Genomic DNA, 18,526 nt, shown 5'->3' with positions numbered 1-18,526 from the left:
CGCGCCAAAAAAGAACTTGGAAGAAGGGACTTGGGTTTGCTGCTGTGTTGTGGCGTTCTGCACCAGACGTCTTCCGGCGCCCCTTCGCAGCCTCGGTGGTGAAGCTGAGGTCCTGGAGCCCCTCCGACAGACGCCCCGCGCGGGGTCGTCGGCAGAGTTGCGGGTGGTGAGACAGCGGGACTAGGACAGGGTAACTTGAGGAGCTCGGACCTCCGAGTCTCCTCTCCTCCCCGCCCTTCTTTTATCTCCTGGGAGGAAGGGAGAGCCGGCTCAGCTGTGAATTAAGAGAGCTTTGGGACCTGTCTTTTGCAAGTAAGGACTTAGTCTGAGGAGATGTAAATTTTTTATTTAAAAAAAATTTTTTTTGGTTTGTTTTATTCTGAGGAGATGTAAATTAAGTGGGGTTTTTAACCAAGCATAGCAGCCCGATGGGTGGCTCCTTTATTCATTCTACAGTCCTACCTCTTGCATTTGTGTTGGAATATATACTAGTTATTCTCACTGTATTACCTCGTTAGAGAAAGATACAGCACGTAGCGTCGTCGAAGGAGCGCTTTAGTTTGGAATGTGGAAACAAAGTTTGAGCTCAGTACTTTCACGAAACAATGTTGTTCTTGATGAGTTCGCTTAATTTCTCTGGGCTTCAGTTTCTTAACGTATGATGTGGGTTAGATGATTATCAGAGTCCTGTTAGTGCCCTAACATGATCTTGTTTAGTTATTAACTTATCAGTTAAATCATTTAAAGATGCAAATACACTCTCGTAATGAATGGCAGTGCACTCTATGGATATATTCCTATTTATTTTTATCCGTATGATATGAGCTATTTTCATTTTTTAATTGAAGTGTAATTGATTCACAATGTTATATTAGTTTCAGGTGTACAACAAAGTGATTCAGTATTTTTATAGCTTGTACTCCATTTAAAGTTATTATAAAATGCTGGCTGTATTCCGTGTGATATACATTGCATCCTTTTAGCTTATTTATTTTATATCTAGTAGTATTTTATACCTATACCTCTTAATCCCTTTCATCTATTTTGCCCCTCCCTCCTTCCCTCTCCCCAGTGGAAACCACTAATTTGTTCTGTGTATCTACGAGTCTATTTCTATTTTGTTATATTCATTCCTTTTATTTTTTAGATTGCACATGTAAGTGAAAACATATAGTATCTGTCTTTTTCTGTCTGACTTCCTTCATTAAACATAAAACCCTCCAGGTCCATCCATGTTGCAAATGGCAGAATTTTGTTATTTTTTTTATAGCTGAGGAATATTCTTGTGTGTGTGTGTGTGTGTGTACACATACCTACCATATCTTCTTTATCCATTCATCTGTTGATGGACACTTAGATTGCTTCCATAGCTTGGCTATTGTAAATAATGCTATAATGAATATTGGGGTGTATATATCTTTTCAAATTAATGTTTTTATTTTTTTCAGTTATGTACCCAGGAGTGAAGTTGCTGGGTCATATGATAGTTCTCTTTTTAATTTTTTGAGGAAGCTTCACAGTGTTTTCCATAGCGGCTGCACCAATTTGTATTCCCACCAACAGTACATGAGTTCCCCCTTTCTCCATATCCTCTCCAACACTTGTTATTTGTTGTCTGTTTGATAATAGCCATTCTGACAGTGAACATACCTCATTGTAGTTTTTGTTTGCATTTTCAGATGATTAGCGATATTGAACATCTTTTCATGTGCCTTTTGGTCGTCTGTATGTCTTCTTTGGAAAAATTTCAGGTCTTCTGCCCATTTTTTGGATTGGGTTGTTCATTTTTATGACATTGAGTTGTATAAGTAAACTGTTTTCTTAGATAGACTTTATTTTTTAGACAGTTTTAGGCTTACAGAAAATTAGCACAGAAAGTACAGAGAGTTCCCGTGTAGCTCCTCTTCCTTTCCCTTACCCACAGTTCCTCCATTATTAGCATCTTGCAATACATTTGTTGCAGTTGATGGGCCCAAATTGATGCATTATTATTAAAATTCATAGTTCACATTAGTGTTCATTCTTTTTGTTGCAGTTTCATGGGTTTTGACAAATGGATGATTTCATATACATGTCGCTAACAATATCATACAGAGTGGTTTCACTGCCTTGTCCTCTACTTATATGAATTATTTTAAAACCTGTTTTTAAAGTCACTTGTATTTTGATTTATTGTTACTCAACCAGGAACTATCTTTATGAGTTTGAGTATAGTAAAAATGAGTATCTCACATGTACAAAGTAGAAAAAAAGGGAAGGAATAATTAGGCAAAAAGATTATAATTATAAATATGGATATACTTTCAGAAAAACTTCATTGCATTTCAGCAAATTTATCTAAAAATTGCAGATAACCTGTCTAATCGCTATTGACCTAGAAATGATTTTGCTTCCATTGTCTCTTTAACACAGTTGTAAGTCTCCTGGAAAGTTAGCTTATTTCCCATTTTGTCCCTTACAGAGAAAGAAAGAAAGATTGAAACATGTGTGTACCCTGTCCCACTCCCGTGCTTCCCCAGAAAGGTCTGTCTTAGATGCCTATGTAAAAATATCCATGTATCTGATAAAAGTGGATATGACACTGCTGTACTGGTCATATATAAGGAGCTGTGATGATGTAGTCATAGTGTCACAGGTTAGGAGTATCTTCAGCCAGTGCTGCCCTATAACGTCTTAAAATGCTACAAACAAGGTATCTTAGAGTTAATTACCTGTCTCACTTTCATTTCTATTGTGGGAGCTCCTTGAAAATGGGTATGGTACCTTTTCTTATTTTCATCCTGTGATAAGCCCAATGATAAAAATAAGAAAAGGTGTAAGCATTCAGTATACTTAAACACATGTGTATACCTTAAAAAGATTTGAGGATTAGAAGAGTAACTGCAACTACTCAGCCTTAAAAAAGAATAAAATAATGCCATTTGCAGCAACATGGATGGACTTGGAGATCATCATTCTGAGTGAAGGAAGCCAGAAAGAGAAAGAAAAATGCCTTATGATACTGCTTATATATGGAATGTAAAAAAAAAAAAAAAAAAAAAGGACACAAATGAACTATTTATAACTTAGTTGATTGATTTCTTGAATATGTGAAAGCACATTTGACTGTCCTTTATGATTGGATTACTGCATTCTGTAGATTATTTTTTAAAAACAGTAATGAAAAAAAAAAAAAAGAAAAGAAAAGAATCAACGGGAGTGCTAGAGAAACAGGCTCAGGAAATGGCCAGGTACCACAGGAAACAGAGTGACTGGACCACAACTAAGCTCATGCCCAAGAGCATCCTCTAAAGGACACTGCTGTGGCCACCACAGGAGCTGCTCCCGCCAGACAGCAGATGCTGCTGCTGTTGTCCCTGGAGTGAGATCTCAGTATTCCTTCTTTGAATCATAGTCCCTATTGGGAGATCAGGCAGGGTTTCTGATTGGCTGGACATGTACCCACCACTGCTTTTGAGGTTCAGGTTGGCAAGTGTCTGAAGTTTTAGTTGTTCTGTGGTTGGAGGTGGCATTCTTCTCTTCCCAAAGATTCACACGCTAGTGGATGTAGGAGGCTGGTGTCAGCAATTGATAAATAAGTGCATAACCATCTTTCCTAAACAAATGAGAAGCAAGACAGTTAAAATGGACAGAGATACTCGGTGTTTTGACATCTTTTATAAGCCTTGGCTAATTTGGGAGTATGTATTTCTTATGATTTCTCCTTTTTGAATTTTTTTTTCATTTTTCTCTTCTTTTACTTCCATTTATTTGTTAAATTTGTGAAAGAATGGCTTGCAGCAGGGATGATGTATTAGAAAGGTTCTAGGCCAGAACCAAAGTGTACTTGGGTTTGACTTTTGACTGTACCATTTAGCAACTTTGAGCCTTGAATAAGCCATTGAGTCTGTCTGACCCTCAGATTCCTCATCTATATAATGGAAATAACGATACCTACTTTATAAAGTAATTCTAAGAACTAAAGAGAAAATTTTCAGAGGACCTAGTCTATAATAGATATTCAATAAGTGATAGCTTTACGTTACCATTAAAGAAAAAAAGAAGAGTCACTGCAGAGTGTTTGGGGTTTGTACCACGCTGTGCAGCATCGCAAAGCCTATTTCCTAGTCTCAACCTAGAATAGATACCAATTTTTGTTTATTTATTATGTTAGGTCTTTTTTAGGAGCACTATTTTCACCTGTAGTTTTGATGAGGACTTTTCTAATCTCTTATCTTTTAGAAGACATGAATGGAGAGTATAGAGGCAGAGGATTTGGACGAGGAAGATTTCAAAGCTGGAAGAGAGGAAGAGGTGGTGGGAACGTCTCAGGAAAATGGAGAGAACGAGAACGCAGACCTGACCTGAGTAAAGCCCCAGGACAACCTCCTTCCGGTAGGGGAGGCCAGTGGTAGATCCGTTTTGTTTCCTTTGTGAAGGAATCCGTTCATGCCTGTCATGAAAAGCTGTTTAAGTCAAATTTCAGTCTGTTTTTTAGTTGACCTTACCTCTTTGAATATTTAGATGTTAACATTTAAAAGTCTTACTGAAACCCATAACTTAGATACTCTGTTAATAACATCTCAGGTTCTCATTGTTAGAAGGAGAAACAAATTGTAAAAAAAAAAAAAAAAAAGTTTTCTGTTTCTGTTAACCTAGTATCCTGCTTTTGTGGGCTTTTTTTTTTTTCCAGAACAAACCACACAGTCTTTACTACTGCAATCAACATTGGATCATTTCATACCATATAAAGGCTGGAAGCTTTATTTCTCTGAAGGTAGAGTTAAAAGTGCAAAAAGTGCCACAGATCTTACTTTCTTAACTAGTCTTTGGATGCTGCATCTCATATTATTATAATTCATTTGACTTTCTGGTACACAGACACATACATATTTTTTTCCTTCTTTAATCTTAGTTCACCCAAACCATTAAATCATGTTTCTGCTTTAAGAGCATTATTTTCCATTTTTGTACCAGTCAGAAAAACAAACCACACTAGATATTTCAGAAGGGGGATTTAATACAGAGAATTGGATACACAGATAGAAGACTAAAAGAGCAAAAAGGGAACACTAAGGTAAGTCCCCAAATAGTAGTAACTTTGGAAAGCAACAACCACCCTTTAAGTCTGAGGGAGTAAAAGGTAAGTAGTTCTAAGATGACTAGAAACTAGGAATTCAAAGAAGGACATAGCTGTGGCTTTGACCTTTGAAAGGCATCCTGCAAAGCTGTGCTTGGACCTCTAAAGCATACCCTTCAGAGCTGTGCTGAGGCACCTGAGGTCAGTTAAGCCAGTTGCTGCTGGTAATTCTGGTAGGCAGGTGGCACCGTTGGTGCTCAGAGCAGGAGGCTGGAGCTGTAGCTATCTCGGCAGCTGGAGAGATGCTGAAAAGAATTGGAAACAGGAACAAATTCCTTTTTTCTGCCTGCCACCTTCAGTCTCTAAAGTGCCTCCAGGTGGCAGAACCTAACAGTTTACAGATTCTTTTTTTTAATTAAAATTTTTTTTTTAATTTTTAATTTTTTTTAAATTGGAGGTACTGAGGGTTGAACCCAGGACCTCATGCATGCTAAGCACATGCTCTACCACTGAGCTACACCCACCCCGCAGTGTGCAGATCTTGATCATAAACTCACAGAGGGTTGGCTGCAATGGAGAGACAACAACCAACACAGTTTGTGTAGAGACACAGTTAAGGAGTCACCCTTTCATAATCAGGAACCCCAGCTAACGTCATACATCTGTCTGTATGGATTTGGAGAATTATCTTTCCTGTGCTCTGATAGTATCATATGCTTGTTATATCTCTTGTGAGATACCAGTTTTATGGTTTCATATATAACTGTTTTTTCCCCACTAGACTGTGTGCTGCTTAAGGGCAAGATCTTGCCCCATAACAGACACTCAGTATTCGTGTTTGAATAAATAACGTGCTTTACAAATGTTTTCTGTATTGAGAGTCTGTTTTTTTTCCTATTATGTAGACAGATATGTTTCAAATCTGTCTTATGTGGCCTTAAGATGCATTAGCCACCAACACTTGCAATATTCCCCTACCAGTTAGCTCAGAACACTAGAAGTGATGTTTGAACTGGTCCTAAAGATGGGGTTCAGGAGGCACCTTTGGCCAGCTGTACTTTCAAACTACTTCACTGTACTGTTGCTCTGTGGGAGACTAATTTGAAACTGTTACAGAACTTTACCATGTGAAAGATAGCTTTATACTTTGAGGACCAGTCAAGTGGTGGTCTGCCTCCCCTGATCTCAGGAAGAGATTTGACTAGTGGCTATTTGGACGAGTAGGATTTTCTTTGCAAAGGCATTGTCTTTAGCTCTGTTTCAGAGTGAAAGTTTAGTTAGTGTGTCTAGCTTTGGCTTTAATATGTAAGCTATTTGAACTGATAGGCTCTATTAGGTATCACGGCTTCAACATAAAGATTTTCAGATGCTGCTGCTTTTAGAAGAGATACTTCCTGTCTGCACTTCACATTATGCAGACCTAAACTTGTTTTAGAATCTTAAGTATACATTCTATACCAGTTCTTATCTAAATGTTACCAGTATGCAAAGCAACCGAAAGAAGTCATCTACCGTCTATATAGTATTTCTTCTGTCTCAGGAAACATGCTTGTTCACGTGTGGTTATTATTAGTACTGATGCCGTATTTGTTGGATTAGTTTACAGCGACAGCTCTCCTTTTATTGAGAAGATTCAAGCATTTGAAAACTTTTTCACAAGGCGTATTGATTTATATGATAAGGTAAGATTCCTGTACAACAAAGCTACTAGTCCACCTCCCGTGTCATCTTATAGAACAGTGTATTTGAGGTGCTGGTGATTGTGATTATAGACACTGGACTGCCTTGACCAGCTGCCAGCTTGCCACTTACCAGCAGTGCTGTCTTGGGTGAATTACTTTCTTTGTGCCTTGGTTTCCTCATGTATCATTTGAGGATAATAGTATTATTAATACCTCCCACAAAGAGTTGTTAAGAGGCAAAAATAAGTTAATATATTTAAAATATTAGAACTGTTCTTGACACAAGACTTACAGTACTTACTATCACAGTATTAACACATACTTTCTCAAAGTTATGATAACTGACTCCAGAAAAGCAATTATTATTTTCATACTTTAATGTTTTATAGGATGAAATAGAAAGAAAGGGAAGTATTTTGGTGGATTTTAAAGAACTGATAAGAGACGAAGAAATAGCTAAATTAATACCAACTATAGCAACTGAATTAAGGGATACACCTGAGAAAACCCTGGCTTGCATGGGTCTGGCAATACATCAGGTAAGTGTTTATTTTGTGAAACTTTTATCAAAATTTTAAAGGAAGTTTTTTCAGTAACAGCACCTTTTCTAAAAGATACTTAGTTTTTACCAAGAGACCTTGGCTAGAACTGAAAGATTGTAGTCCTGTCCAACAATCTGTATTCAACAGCTTACCTAAATATAACATTTACTTCTGACTTATTTGAATTAACTTAATTTCATCAAAGATTGTGTAGAAATTAGACCTTGTTTTCAAGGAGCTTTCTAATCTCATAGGAAGGATAAGGCATCATAGTATTACCCGTTATGAACTTGGATCAAGAAGATTAATCTCATGTTCGGGTTCTGTGGCATGGGACAAGCCATTTAATCTACCTAAGTGTCCCCATATATAGACTGAAAACTCAGCAATATTTGCTGGGCCTGCCTAAGTTGTTCTCAGAGGTAGATGACACAACATATGTGAAAGCATTTGTTAGGCTGGCAAACAGGTAAATGATTCGAGGTAAAAATAAAATGTAGTTAATCTCAGGACAGGCACGGGGAAAGTGCTGAGTGCGTTCAGAGGTACAGACCCTCAGCTGCTGGGGAGGAATAGGGAAAGCTCAGAGGAGGACTTTGTAGGCGTGGTGGGGTTTATGATGGGTCTTAAAGGGCTACTGAGGACTGGACATAAAGCAGAGGAGGTAAGGGGATGCAGGTAGAGATGTGTGCACTGCTGGTGACCGAGGTCTGGGAACCTTGGCTGTTGTTTTCAGACTCCTCCTGCTCATTAGTTCTTCACATCTAAGTTATGAAATGCTCTCATTTCTGTTTCTAAAATGTCTCTTTAAGTCTGCCTCTTTTTTTTTTTTTAAACCTTTACAATCTCTCTTAAGCCTTTATTGTCTTTCCTAAACTGTTGCCATATATGGTAAAACACCATTTGTCCTTGGAAACTGGTGACTCTTTCCTGCCAAAGGATTTCCAGATCCTTTATGTGGCATTGAAGGCCTTCCATAATCTGGTTCAACCTTCTCTCCCTACTCTCCTTCGACCGTCCGGCAAAACAGCTCCCTCCAGGATTCTGTGAATCCCATGCCTCCTGCACGTGCTGTCTGCTGGCATAGAGTGCCCCTTACCTCACCATAGCCAGGTGTCTTAGGCCTAACTCAGTTGTCACTCTGTGAAACCCTTCTCATGACCCCTTTTCAAAATCTGTGTGGTGTTTTGTCTATAAACCTTTATGGTCCTAATAACAATTGCAGCCGTATATTTGCATCTCTTTTCTCAGACTGGCAGCATACTGCTTTGTACAAGTAGATGTTTATTATACCTTAATGCCAAATACCAAGGGAGTGAGTATTGGTTATTTCAAAAGCCATCTTTACTTTCTCTATCTTAATCAGTGAATATGGAAAAGTAGAAAATATTTTTTCACCACAATCCACCCAGAATGTAATAGCTTTAGGGGCTACTATAAGGAGTTTTAATATTACGTTTAGTTGAGACTGAAGGTAGCAAGCAGAGATGCTGGAGTTTTCCAGTCCAGGGACAGCAAAACCCCACGTAAAACATAATCCACTGTAAAATAAGTAATCATGGCTAAATATCAGAATTTTAAAGGGCTATTAGCATTCTGTTAATATTCTGTTCTGAACTGTTTATATTCATAACTTTATAGTCTCTATAAAAGGAGCTCTGCTTCAAGAAGATCTTTTGTTTTCAAACGTTTGAATAAATGTCTGTCTTGTTTAGGTATTAACGAAGGACCTAGAAAGGCATGCAGCTGAATTACAAGCCCAAGAAGGATTGTCTAGAAATGGGGAAACTATGGTCAATGTGCCACACATTCATGCAAGGTGAGAAATTTGCTGGTATTAAAGTATTTAGAATCAGGCATTGAAGACTATTTAAGAATGAGAACCTCATTTTATAAAGCTGAAGAAGTCATTAAAAAGAGCATGAGTTCCTTACTTACTCATTGGTCATCACACCCAAGTGAACCCACTGAATTTGAAGTGATCATAGTAGAAATAAACCTCTTCTGCCCAAATAACTTGATTTGCCAACCTGCAGATTTTTGTAAATGTTGATTTTGGGTGTGTACTTACCAAGATCCTGCGGTTTACATTTAATAATCTGTGTAATACACTAAGTAGTGTGAGTTTATTTTGTTAAAATTACTAGAACACAGGGAACAAATAGAATTTTGTTTTTCTTGAATTCACCTTTATGGTATTGTAAGATTTTAAATTCTCATTAGAGGAAATGAGTAATGCAATCATCAGGGTTTGTTTTTTTTTTTTTTTCCCAGAATTTAAAATAGACATTCCTAACAGTTTTTTTTTTCCTTCTGATAGTTCCTGAAAAAGAAGTAAGAAACTCAGAAGTTGCTGACTCTGTAGACTTTCCTTTTGGCATTTTTTTCATTTTCTCTAGAGAACAGTCAATGAGACAAGAAGAAAGGAGAAAACAGCGTTTTTGTATTTTTAAGAATGATTTAATACTTGTAAAATCCCTGATATATACGGGACTGATAAGTTTTGAGAGTTCCATAGTTGCTCCTAAAAAGAACTTGTGCAAACACAGAAACCTCAACTTTCTGTTCATTGTGAATTCGTACATAAATACGTTCCTGTGTTTATCTGTAGGGTATACAACTATGAGCCGTGGACACAGCTCAAGAATGTCCGAGCAAATTACTATGGAAAATACATCGCTCTGAGAGGGACGGTGGTTCGCGTCAGTAATATAAAGCCTCTTTGCACCAAGATGGCTTTTCTTTGTGCTGCATGTGGAGGAATTCAGAGTTTTTCTCTTCCAGATGGAAAGTTTAATCTTCCCACAAAGGTGATATCATGTTATTTAACTCCTTCCTTCAGTATCTTGGTACAGAAGGCAAATCAAGTTACAGAAAACATTTCCCAGTATTTCTAAGTGTAGAGCTTATTTTTATTTTGTTTTTAAATTATGAAGTACTTTACAGTATTTAGAAAATAAACAAATCTCTAACCACCATCCAGAATTTAAAGATATAAAGGATTACTGGTACAATTTGTGTCTCTTTTTTACCCCCTGGCTTATACCATTCCTATAGATGATCATTATCCTAAAGTTAATGTGTATTCTATCCGTTCATATTTTTATATTTTGACTTAATAGGTATACATATTGTTTTCTTTCCTGCATTCTGCTGTTTGAATGTAAAGTGTTCCTTTTTTCTTTAACTCTTTTCAACTGTAGGTTTTAAAACTATAGAAAAGTATAGAGAAAAATGTAAGTAATATCTGTATACCCACCATTATGAGCTGGAAATAGTTAGCAATTTTTTTAACAAAAAATGTTAACTATCCTCAGTCCCATTAACTTTTTTCCATCCCTAGAGAGAGGCAGCCACTGTCCTAAAATCGGGACGGATTCTTCAAGTCTGTATTCTTCAAGTCTGTATATGTAGGGTTTGTTCTGTTGTGTATGTTCACATAAGTGGTATACTCAGTGTAACAAATAGCAGTTTCTTTTTCACTCAGTTATTTTAGAGTTCTCCCTCTCTTAGTACATACCTAATTCTTTTCATTTTTACTGTTGTGGAGTAAATTAGTAGCCACTGTTCATCCATTCTCCTGGTGGACATTTGTGCTGTTCTCAGATTTTTACAATTATAAATGATGCTACAGAGAACATTCTTTCAGAACAGATATTTGTCTTTGGTTTATCTTTTAACTTTGTGGTGTACTTTTTGTTTTATAGTTTTATATTTTGACACGGTTAAATTGATTAGTCTTTCCCATTACGACTTTTACATATTATGTGCTGCTTAAGAAGGCCTCCCTCATTTGAGCATTATAAGCATATCTCTTCCATTTTCTTTTAATATTTTAAAGTCTTGTTTTTTATATTTAGATCTTTTTTCCATCTGGAAGTTAATTTTGTGAATGGCATAAAGCTAAGGATCTAATTTAATTCTTTTAGGTGAACAGTCAGTTGTCACCATTTCTTAAGCGCTGTATTTCTACTGATGTATAATGTGTCTTCTGCAGCACACTGTGCTCCTGTAGATGAGTCTGTTTCATTTCACTGGTCCTATACCAGCTCTTCATTATCCTATATACACTGATCTTATTAAAACTTTTGATAAGGTAGGGAGACCTGCCATATCTATTTTTCTTGTCTAGAGTTGCCTTTGTCATCCTTAGACGTTAATAAGTTTAACATTTATTACATTTTCACTCAAATTGAAATTCCTAAGGCTTCCTTCTCTTGTGGGAAGAGCAGAGTGTGTTAGATTCAGCTATTGGTTCTGAATAATCACTATTGTTGATAAATGGGTGTCATCTACTGTTTGGGCTTAAGATTCAGGTATTGCCTTTAGCTCAGAAGGCAGAATTTAAATACTGATTTAAATTGGGTATTTTCTGGATACATTATTTGCATGCCCTCTGACATGATAAGTAGGGACGCTGGCTTGGTCCTTTGTGTGTGTGTCTGAACTTCAGTGAATTGAAGTGATCAGAAAAATGGTTGTTTCAGGTAATCTTTGTTCCAGTCACTTTTGCTGCATAACAAATCACCCTAAAATATAGTAGCTGAAAATAACAACAATCATTATTTCACATGGTTTCTGTGGGTCAGGAGCTTGGGAGAACTGGTTGGCTGGGTAGTTCTGGCTCTGAGTCTCAGAGTTGTAGTTTAATGGTGGCTGGAGCTGAAACAGCCACGGCTGGAGTGGCTGGGGGCTGGCCTGTATCTCTCCTCCATGTTGTCCTTCTGTGCAGCCTGCTTTTGGCCTCTCGCGCACAGTATGGTAGCTCAGGACACTGATTCTGTTCACGTGACTGCTGATAGCTAGAAAGACAGAGGTCCAGCTGCCAGGCAGAAATGGCTTTGCCTCTTGAGGTAGCCTCAGAAGTCAAGCAGCATCACTCCTGTCACATTCGGTTGGTATAAAGTGAGTCACAGCCTGTCCACTTTGCGGGGAGGGGTCAGACTCCATCCATCTCTTCACAGGGGAGTAGCAAGGTTCCAGAAAGATTTGAGGAGAGATACTGTTACAACTGTATTTGGAAAACACAGTCTGCCACAGTCTCTGAATGTGTCTTGAGGTACAAACAGCAAACAAGTGTCTTACAGAAACTTGAACAAAATTTACTTATATGTTGAAGACTGCCTGTGTGGTACAATTAATATTATACTGTACAAACAGTGCAAAAGGTGGCGAGATAGGAGAACTGGGGATTAAAGAAGACTTGGAGAGGCTTTTGAAAACGGGAGGATTGGGCATGTGTATGTGACACTGGATACAAGGGGGCAGTCAGGGATTGGGAGACGACATTGGCATGAAGGAAGGAAGAAGTGCCTGGTGTGAGAGGCAAGTAGGGAGCCTTTCATGCCCATGGCAGAAAGAGGAAGAGCAGTAATCGAGGGAGACCAGCGGGAAAAGTGCTTCAAAAACGGAATCCATTCAGAAGGGAATAGAAAGCCATCACAGCTTTTAGTTCGTTTTTACTTTAATACTGTTCTGAGACCAACTTTTGAAATGATATTAAATGAAGCATTTTAACTTGAATTTTCCTGAGATATTATTGTAGTTGATCAAAAGTTAAATGTGTGTGAATCTCGTTGCAGTGTCCTGTGCCTGCCTGTCGAGGCAAGTCGTTTACTGCTCTCCGGAGCTCTCCTCTCACGGTTACCATGGACTGGCAGTCAATCAAGTAAGCGATCAGACTGTAACATGAAAGGCAGATACTAGATAGCCCATGCTGCTAAGTCAGCCTACGACATCCCTGTATTCTACTTTGATTCTTATCTGTGGGTAGTGATAAAGTATATAATAAAAGGTTTATTTGATGAAGAGGTATGTGTTGAAATGACAGTTGTCTTTATTTGAAATGTGTTCTATATCAGATTCCAGAAAGGATTTAGTGCACATGTATAATGTGCTTTTGCTCCTGAGAAATAGTTCATTTTATATCTCGTTTATGTGACTCATTGAACTGGATGTACATATAAGCAAAGCTGTAGGTTTCATTCCATAATGAACTGTGCCAGAAATAGTATTGTTTTGAAGTTTCAACAGAAAGGATCCCTCAGAGATGGATATGTTTCATTTTCTGTTCACGCTATCCTTGAGGCATTTTACGATGTTTTTTAAAAAAACTTTTATGAAAGTTAGATAGTTTTCTCTGTGTATATTTTTACTTCAATAATTTATTCCATTTTTTTCTGGCTGTGGTCCCATAACTCATCCCTTAGTAGAAAATAATAGATTTGAAGTCAGGATGGTATCCAGGAAACGTAGCTGAAAGAGATGGTCTGAAAAGACCAAGAACCTAGGGAAAAGTGAAGTAGATTGCTACCATGCTGTCTTAGCTCCACCTCCTCTGCTGCATGAAAACCAAGACCACTACATACAACAGTTAACTGTGCACCGTGCTGAGATCCTTACTCCATTTTATAAAAGAGAAAATGTTTAAGACTGTTAAGTGTTTCACGTGCCCTGTGAATGGGGGAGCCTGGTTTCCTGCCCATGTCTGTAGAGCTTTCACCACTGAAGCGGGTGATGAGGGCCTCAGAAGTGCAGTAAGGTTCACAACAGATGCACAGAAGATTCAGAGTAAGTTAATTATTTGAACAAAATCTCTTCATTTTCAGGTGAAAATAGCAGATGAAAAATAGACTTAAGTATTTTAATTGCATTTGAATGATGATCTAATATTAGGAAATCAAACTTAGAAGTAGATAATTGATAAAAGGAGGGCATTTAAATCCTTTTTATGGAGGGGTGGTAATTAGGTTTATTTATTTATTTTTAGAGGAGGTACTGGGGATTGAACCCAGGGCCTTGTACATGCTAGGCATGCGCTCTACTACTTGAGCTATACCCTCTCCCCATAAATCCTTTTCTTGAATTTTTAAAAGTAAGATATTATTCAAGTTCATTTAAAATGAGTTAGTTATAGCAAAACTTTGTTAATACAATATTAGCTTATATAATGAGTTGTTTTACACTAGATGTATAAAATGACATTTTGCCCTAGAAGATAGGCCTCCTTCCTGCCATATACAGTAAATTCTGTTCCAATTTTTTCTGAGCCTTAGGTTGGATGTCTGTAAGGAGTTAAGTTATTGTGTCTCCACTAGTGAACTGAAACATTTGGGTGCATCAAGGTGATGGCCTCATAGTGTGTATTAGTGTGTATCAGAATCAGAAGCCTTGTAGTTGCAGCAGCCCCAGTTCTAGGAGCTCATCTGACGGAAACAGTCATGCTACATGCAGAAGTAGCTTGCTGAAAATATATTCTTATGGTGTAGATAACCAAAAATGGAGAACAGCCTAAACATCTGAAGAAAATATTAGAAATAAAGAAGAGTGTACAATGAATTATTGTGTAGCCATTAATTATGATGTAGGAGAATATTTTGAAATGGTGTCAAAAAATGTTTACAATGAATTAAGCTATAATGCCAGTCACAGAATGCTGTCTACTATATAATACTGATTTTATTTAAACACTGGCAAGAAATATAAAAACATGTTGAGTGTATACCATCTGGGAGGTGAGGTTAGAGTGTTATTTTCTTATTTTTGTTTGTCTATGTTTCAGATTTTTACTAAAGGTGACACATTGAAATACATATTCTTTTAATGAGAAAAATCTAAAATTGTAATTTTTTAAAGCAAGGCGATCTTAGCATAGGGTGTCATTCTGACAGTTGTCATCACAGTCCGCCAGTATTTAAGTGTGCACTGAGGATAAAGGTGGTGGGTAAACATGCCACAGGGTTTGCAGCTACATTCACAATTTAAGTGATTAAATTTTAAAGTTTTACAGTAATGTGTGTATGTGTTTTTAAAGCCTCATACGGAGGGCTGCAGCTCCCACAGCTTCTTGTTGCCTTACACGTGATTTTAGTTGACATTCTTACCCCTCTTCCTTCACTTTACTCATCCAGTCTGTGTGAGCTGAGGACATCAGAGATGTGGTACCTGCTTTCCCTTCTCCCCTTCTACCTCTAGACTTTTTTAAACTATGAGTTACTTTTAAATTGTCAAAGTTTACTTCCGTTTCTTAATCGTAATTATCTTCCAGGTTTTGTCTGTAGGTTATATCTAACAGAACAACAAACAGCACTTACATTTTTATAGTAATGCAGATACTCAACAAAGAACCAAGTAAGGTGATCAGCTGCCAAGAGAAGGAAGTGTAATTTATGTCACTGGGTTGTTTTGTTTTGTTGGTCTTTTTGTTCCTTAAAGGAAAATGATCCAAGCATCAAAATCAGAATGGATTAGCTTTTCTTATACTCCACTGAATTATCCCAAATTTTATTGTGCTTCATATTTGGACGATAACTTTGTTGTTTAGTACTTTTCCCACTCTTAATAATCTTTTTATCCATGGTGGTCTGAAAAAGTGTGAGCCTCTTCATCCTGCTTGACACTGGTTGGCCCTTCTGTAGCTGTCTTCATCTCCAGGATATTTGTTTTCTCTCCTGGGCTTCCTATCAGCTGCATCCACTGGATTGTTCACCTGTCTTTTAACTTTTCCTTTACCCTTTGTTTTCTTTGTGCTGTTTTCTAAATTCCTCTGGCTTTTCCTTGTATTCCTGTAAATGTTTGATTTTTGTATACATGTCTTTAATTTTTCTGATTTCACTTGTTTTCCAATAGTTTCTTTTTTATAACAGCTTCTTCTTGTTTCATGATGGTAACATTTCCTCAGAAACTCTTAGGCAGTTTTTTGTTTGTTTTTAATGTTCTTTCCTTCTTGCATTATTGCCATTTCGTTCTCAAATATCTGATGAGGAAGGAGAAATTATTTGGAGTAAGAGTAAGTTTCCTTTGCTATTTTTTAAGTTAGGAGTTTTCCCTCATAAAGCCTCATCCCTGCATAAGAAGGTAGGGTTTTGACTATCAGATTTTGCTTTATGAATGGGCTTTGGAATTTGAATTGGGCCCCTCAAATGCCAGAATGAAGAGGTTTATGCTTGAGCTCTGATATCCTCTCTGGACACCATAGCTCCCCTCACGAGGGGACGGCTCCCTTTCCCTAAAGCAGTGCTCTGGTTTTTGCCTGGTAGAGAAAGCTCAGAGCTTCACTGGGTGCCCTCATCCTCCTCTTCCCCATCTGCCCACCCACCTTCCAAAAAAATTCTGAGCAGCTCTTCCATGACTTGTCTTTCAGTTGTCCTGTTTTCTTTCAGCCATCTACTCCCACTCTCCATTCCTGCCAGCCCCAACTTGGAAGCCTCTCTAGGCCTGTGCTGAGAAGAGTGGCTCCCACTTGTCTTGTATCCTTGTAAATTTTTCCTGTGTGTATTCTGGAATTCATTTGTTTTATTCACCAATATTTTACCATTTACTGTTTTCTAAAATTTCATTATTATCTTATTTGCTGATGACACGCCCAAAACGTCTCTTCATTCTTAGTGATTGTCATTTTGGTGGACGTTTTGGAGGGAAGGTAGGTGAATGCATGTGTTTATCCTGCCATCTTTAATTGGAACCTGCTGAAGTAATTTTAGATACACCATTGGACTTTTTTTTTTTAAAAACTAACTGCCTTCTTTCTCAGAACCACATGGACCCTGAATCGTTAATATGCTGAGAAATAACCCTAAGTCAGTAAATGTACTAACTGAAAATTGTTTAACTTTTTTTTTTTTTGGTTGAGGTGAAGGTAATTAGGTTTATTTATTTAATTTTTTTTCTTTAATGGAGATACTGGGGATTGAACCTAAGCATGTGCTCTATCACTTGAGCTTATACCCTCCCCTGTTTAACTTTTCAGAATCCAGGAGTTGATGTCTGACGATCAGCGAGAAGCAGGTCGGATTCCACGAACAATAGAATGTGAGCTTGTTCACGATCTTGTGGATAGCTGTGTCCCGGGAGACACAGTGACCATTACTGGAGTTGTCAAAGTCTCAAATGCAGAAGAAGGTGTGGTAAAACTCTTTGCTCAATTTGATTGACCTTCAGTAGTTTGTCAGCATTCATCTTTTCCCTTTTAAAGACAGTTCTTAATTTCCAGTAATTTAGAGAATTCCTTGATTCTTACATACATGAAACTTTTCCTCTAGAATAAAGGTTTATTTATAACTTAATGTGCCTTTCTTTTACGTTAGACTTGAATCTTTGTAGGGAAAATGAAAATACTAATTTCTGTATTTCATACTTCGAAATTTACAGGTTCTCGAAATAAGAATGACAAATGCATGTTCCTTTTGTACATTGAAGCAAATTCTGTTAGCAATAGCAAAGGACAGAAAACCAAGGCTTCTGAGGTTGGGTGTAAACACGGAATGTTGATGGAGTTCTCACTTAAAGACTTTTATGCCATCCAGGAGATTCAATCTGAAGAAAACCTGTTTAAACTCATTGTCAAGTATGTATGAGATTATCTTAGGTTCTATCATCTATGTGAACGTTGGGGGTGCTCTTGGCTACAAGTAACCAAAAACTAGTCAGAATGGTTGTAAATTATAGTTTATAGGCCAGATCCAGCTAACCACTCATTTTTGTACAGCCCATGAGCTAAGAGTGGCTTTTACATTTTTTCATTGCTGAAAAAAAAAAAATCAAATGAAGACTATTTCGTGGCACACAAAATTATATGAAATTCAGTTTTTACTGTCCATAAATAAATTTTTATTGGAACGTAACCACACTTGTTCATTTACACAGTGTCTGACTGCTTTTGAGCTACAGTGGCAGAGTTGAGTAGAAGTGACAGAGAATGGCTCACTGTTTGGACCTCTACAGATAAATTTGCTGATCTCTGAACAATAAGGAAAATTTACTGTCTCACACAAGCTGGTTACTCAACAGAAGAGTAATGGGACAATGAATTCCAAAGTCATTTCAATTAGTCATATGTTGGGGGTTGTTTGTTTACTTTCAAAAAGCAAGAAAGAGATTCATCTAGAAGTCACTTACATTAGAAGAGTATTTCCTAATATTTTTTACTTCCATGTTATTGCTGTACAGTGGAGAAGAAGCAAAGTAGAGGCACATTTGCCTTAGTGGTTAGGAGCATTTTGGGGGAGATGGCCAAGTTAGAATCTCGCTTCAGCCACTAACTTCCAGTGTGATCTGAGGCATGTTACTTAATTTCTCCTTCATTTTATTTTCTTAAAGTGGAAATAATAAAACCTGCCTCAGAAGGTTGTTCTGAAGATTAAATAAGATTTCATAATGTACTTAACATAATTGACACAACATGCTGTTATTTTAAAACATTTTGACAGCTTTTGGATTTTGAAGAAATAGAAAATGAGAGAGAC

The 18,526-nt window shown here is 37.4% G+C and overlaps 1 protein-coding gene across 5 annotated transcripts in view; it reads left to right on the top strand.

The window, feature by feature from the left end:
- Positions 1 to 15: 15 nt before the first annotated feature.
- MCM8 (minichromosome maintenance 8 homologous recombination repair factor) overlaps positions 16 to 18,526 on the top strand; it is a 34,281-nt gene continuing 15,770 nt past the window's right edge. The window contains exons 1-10 of one of the 5 annotated variants that reach the window (XM_032461859.1): positions 16 to 190; positions 4,222 to 4,374; positions 4,673 to 4,756; positions 6,659 to 6,741; positions 7,131 to 7,280; positions 8,999 to 9,102; positions 9,895 to 10,093; positions 12,866 to 12,951; positions 17,032 to 17,183; positions 17,433 to 17,628. In XM_032461859.1, coding sequence (XP_032317750.1) covers positions 4,227 to 4,374; positions 4,673 to 4,756; positions 6,659 to 6,741; positions 7,131 to 7,280; positions 8,999 to 9,102; positions 9,895 to 10,093; positions 12,866 to 12,951; positions 17,032 to 17,183; positions 17,433 to 17,628 — 1,202 coding nt within the window. In that variant the 5' untranslated portion in view covers positions 16 to 190; positions 4,222 to 4,226. Of the gene's footprint in view, positions 313 to 4,221; positions 4,375 to 4,672; positions 4,757 to 6,658; positions 6,742 to 7,130; positions 7,281 to 8,998; positions 9,103 to 9,894; positions 10,094 to 12,865; positions 12,952 to 17,031; positions 17,184 to 17,432; positions 17,629 to 18,526 lie in introns of all 5 variants that reach the window. The other 4 variants (XM_006187077.3, XM_032461860.1, XM_032461861.1 and 1 more) reach the window with 4 other exon arrangements.

The sequence above is a fragment of the Camelus ferus genome, chromosome 19 (assembly GCF_009834535.1).
Source record: "Camelus ferus isolate YT-003-E chromosome 19, BCGSAC_Cfer_1.0, whole genome shotgun sequence".
In the NCBI taxonomy this organism is placed as follows: Eukaryota; Metazoa; Chordata; class Mammalia; order Artiodactyla; family Camelidae; genus Camelus; species Camelus ferus.
Note: the sequence above shows the minus strand (reverse complement) of the source record. Positions and strands in the feature narration are given on the sequence as shown.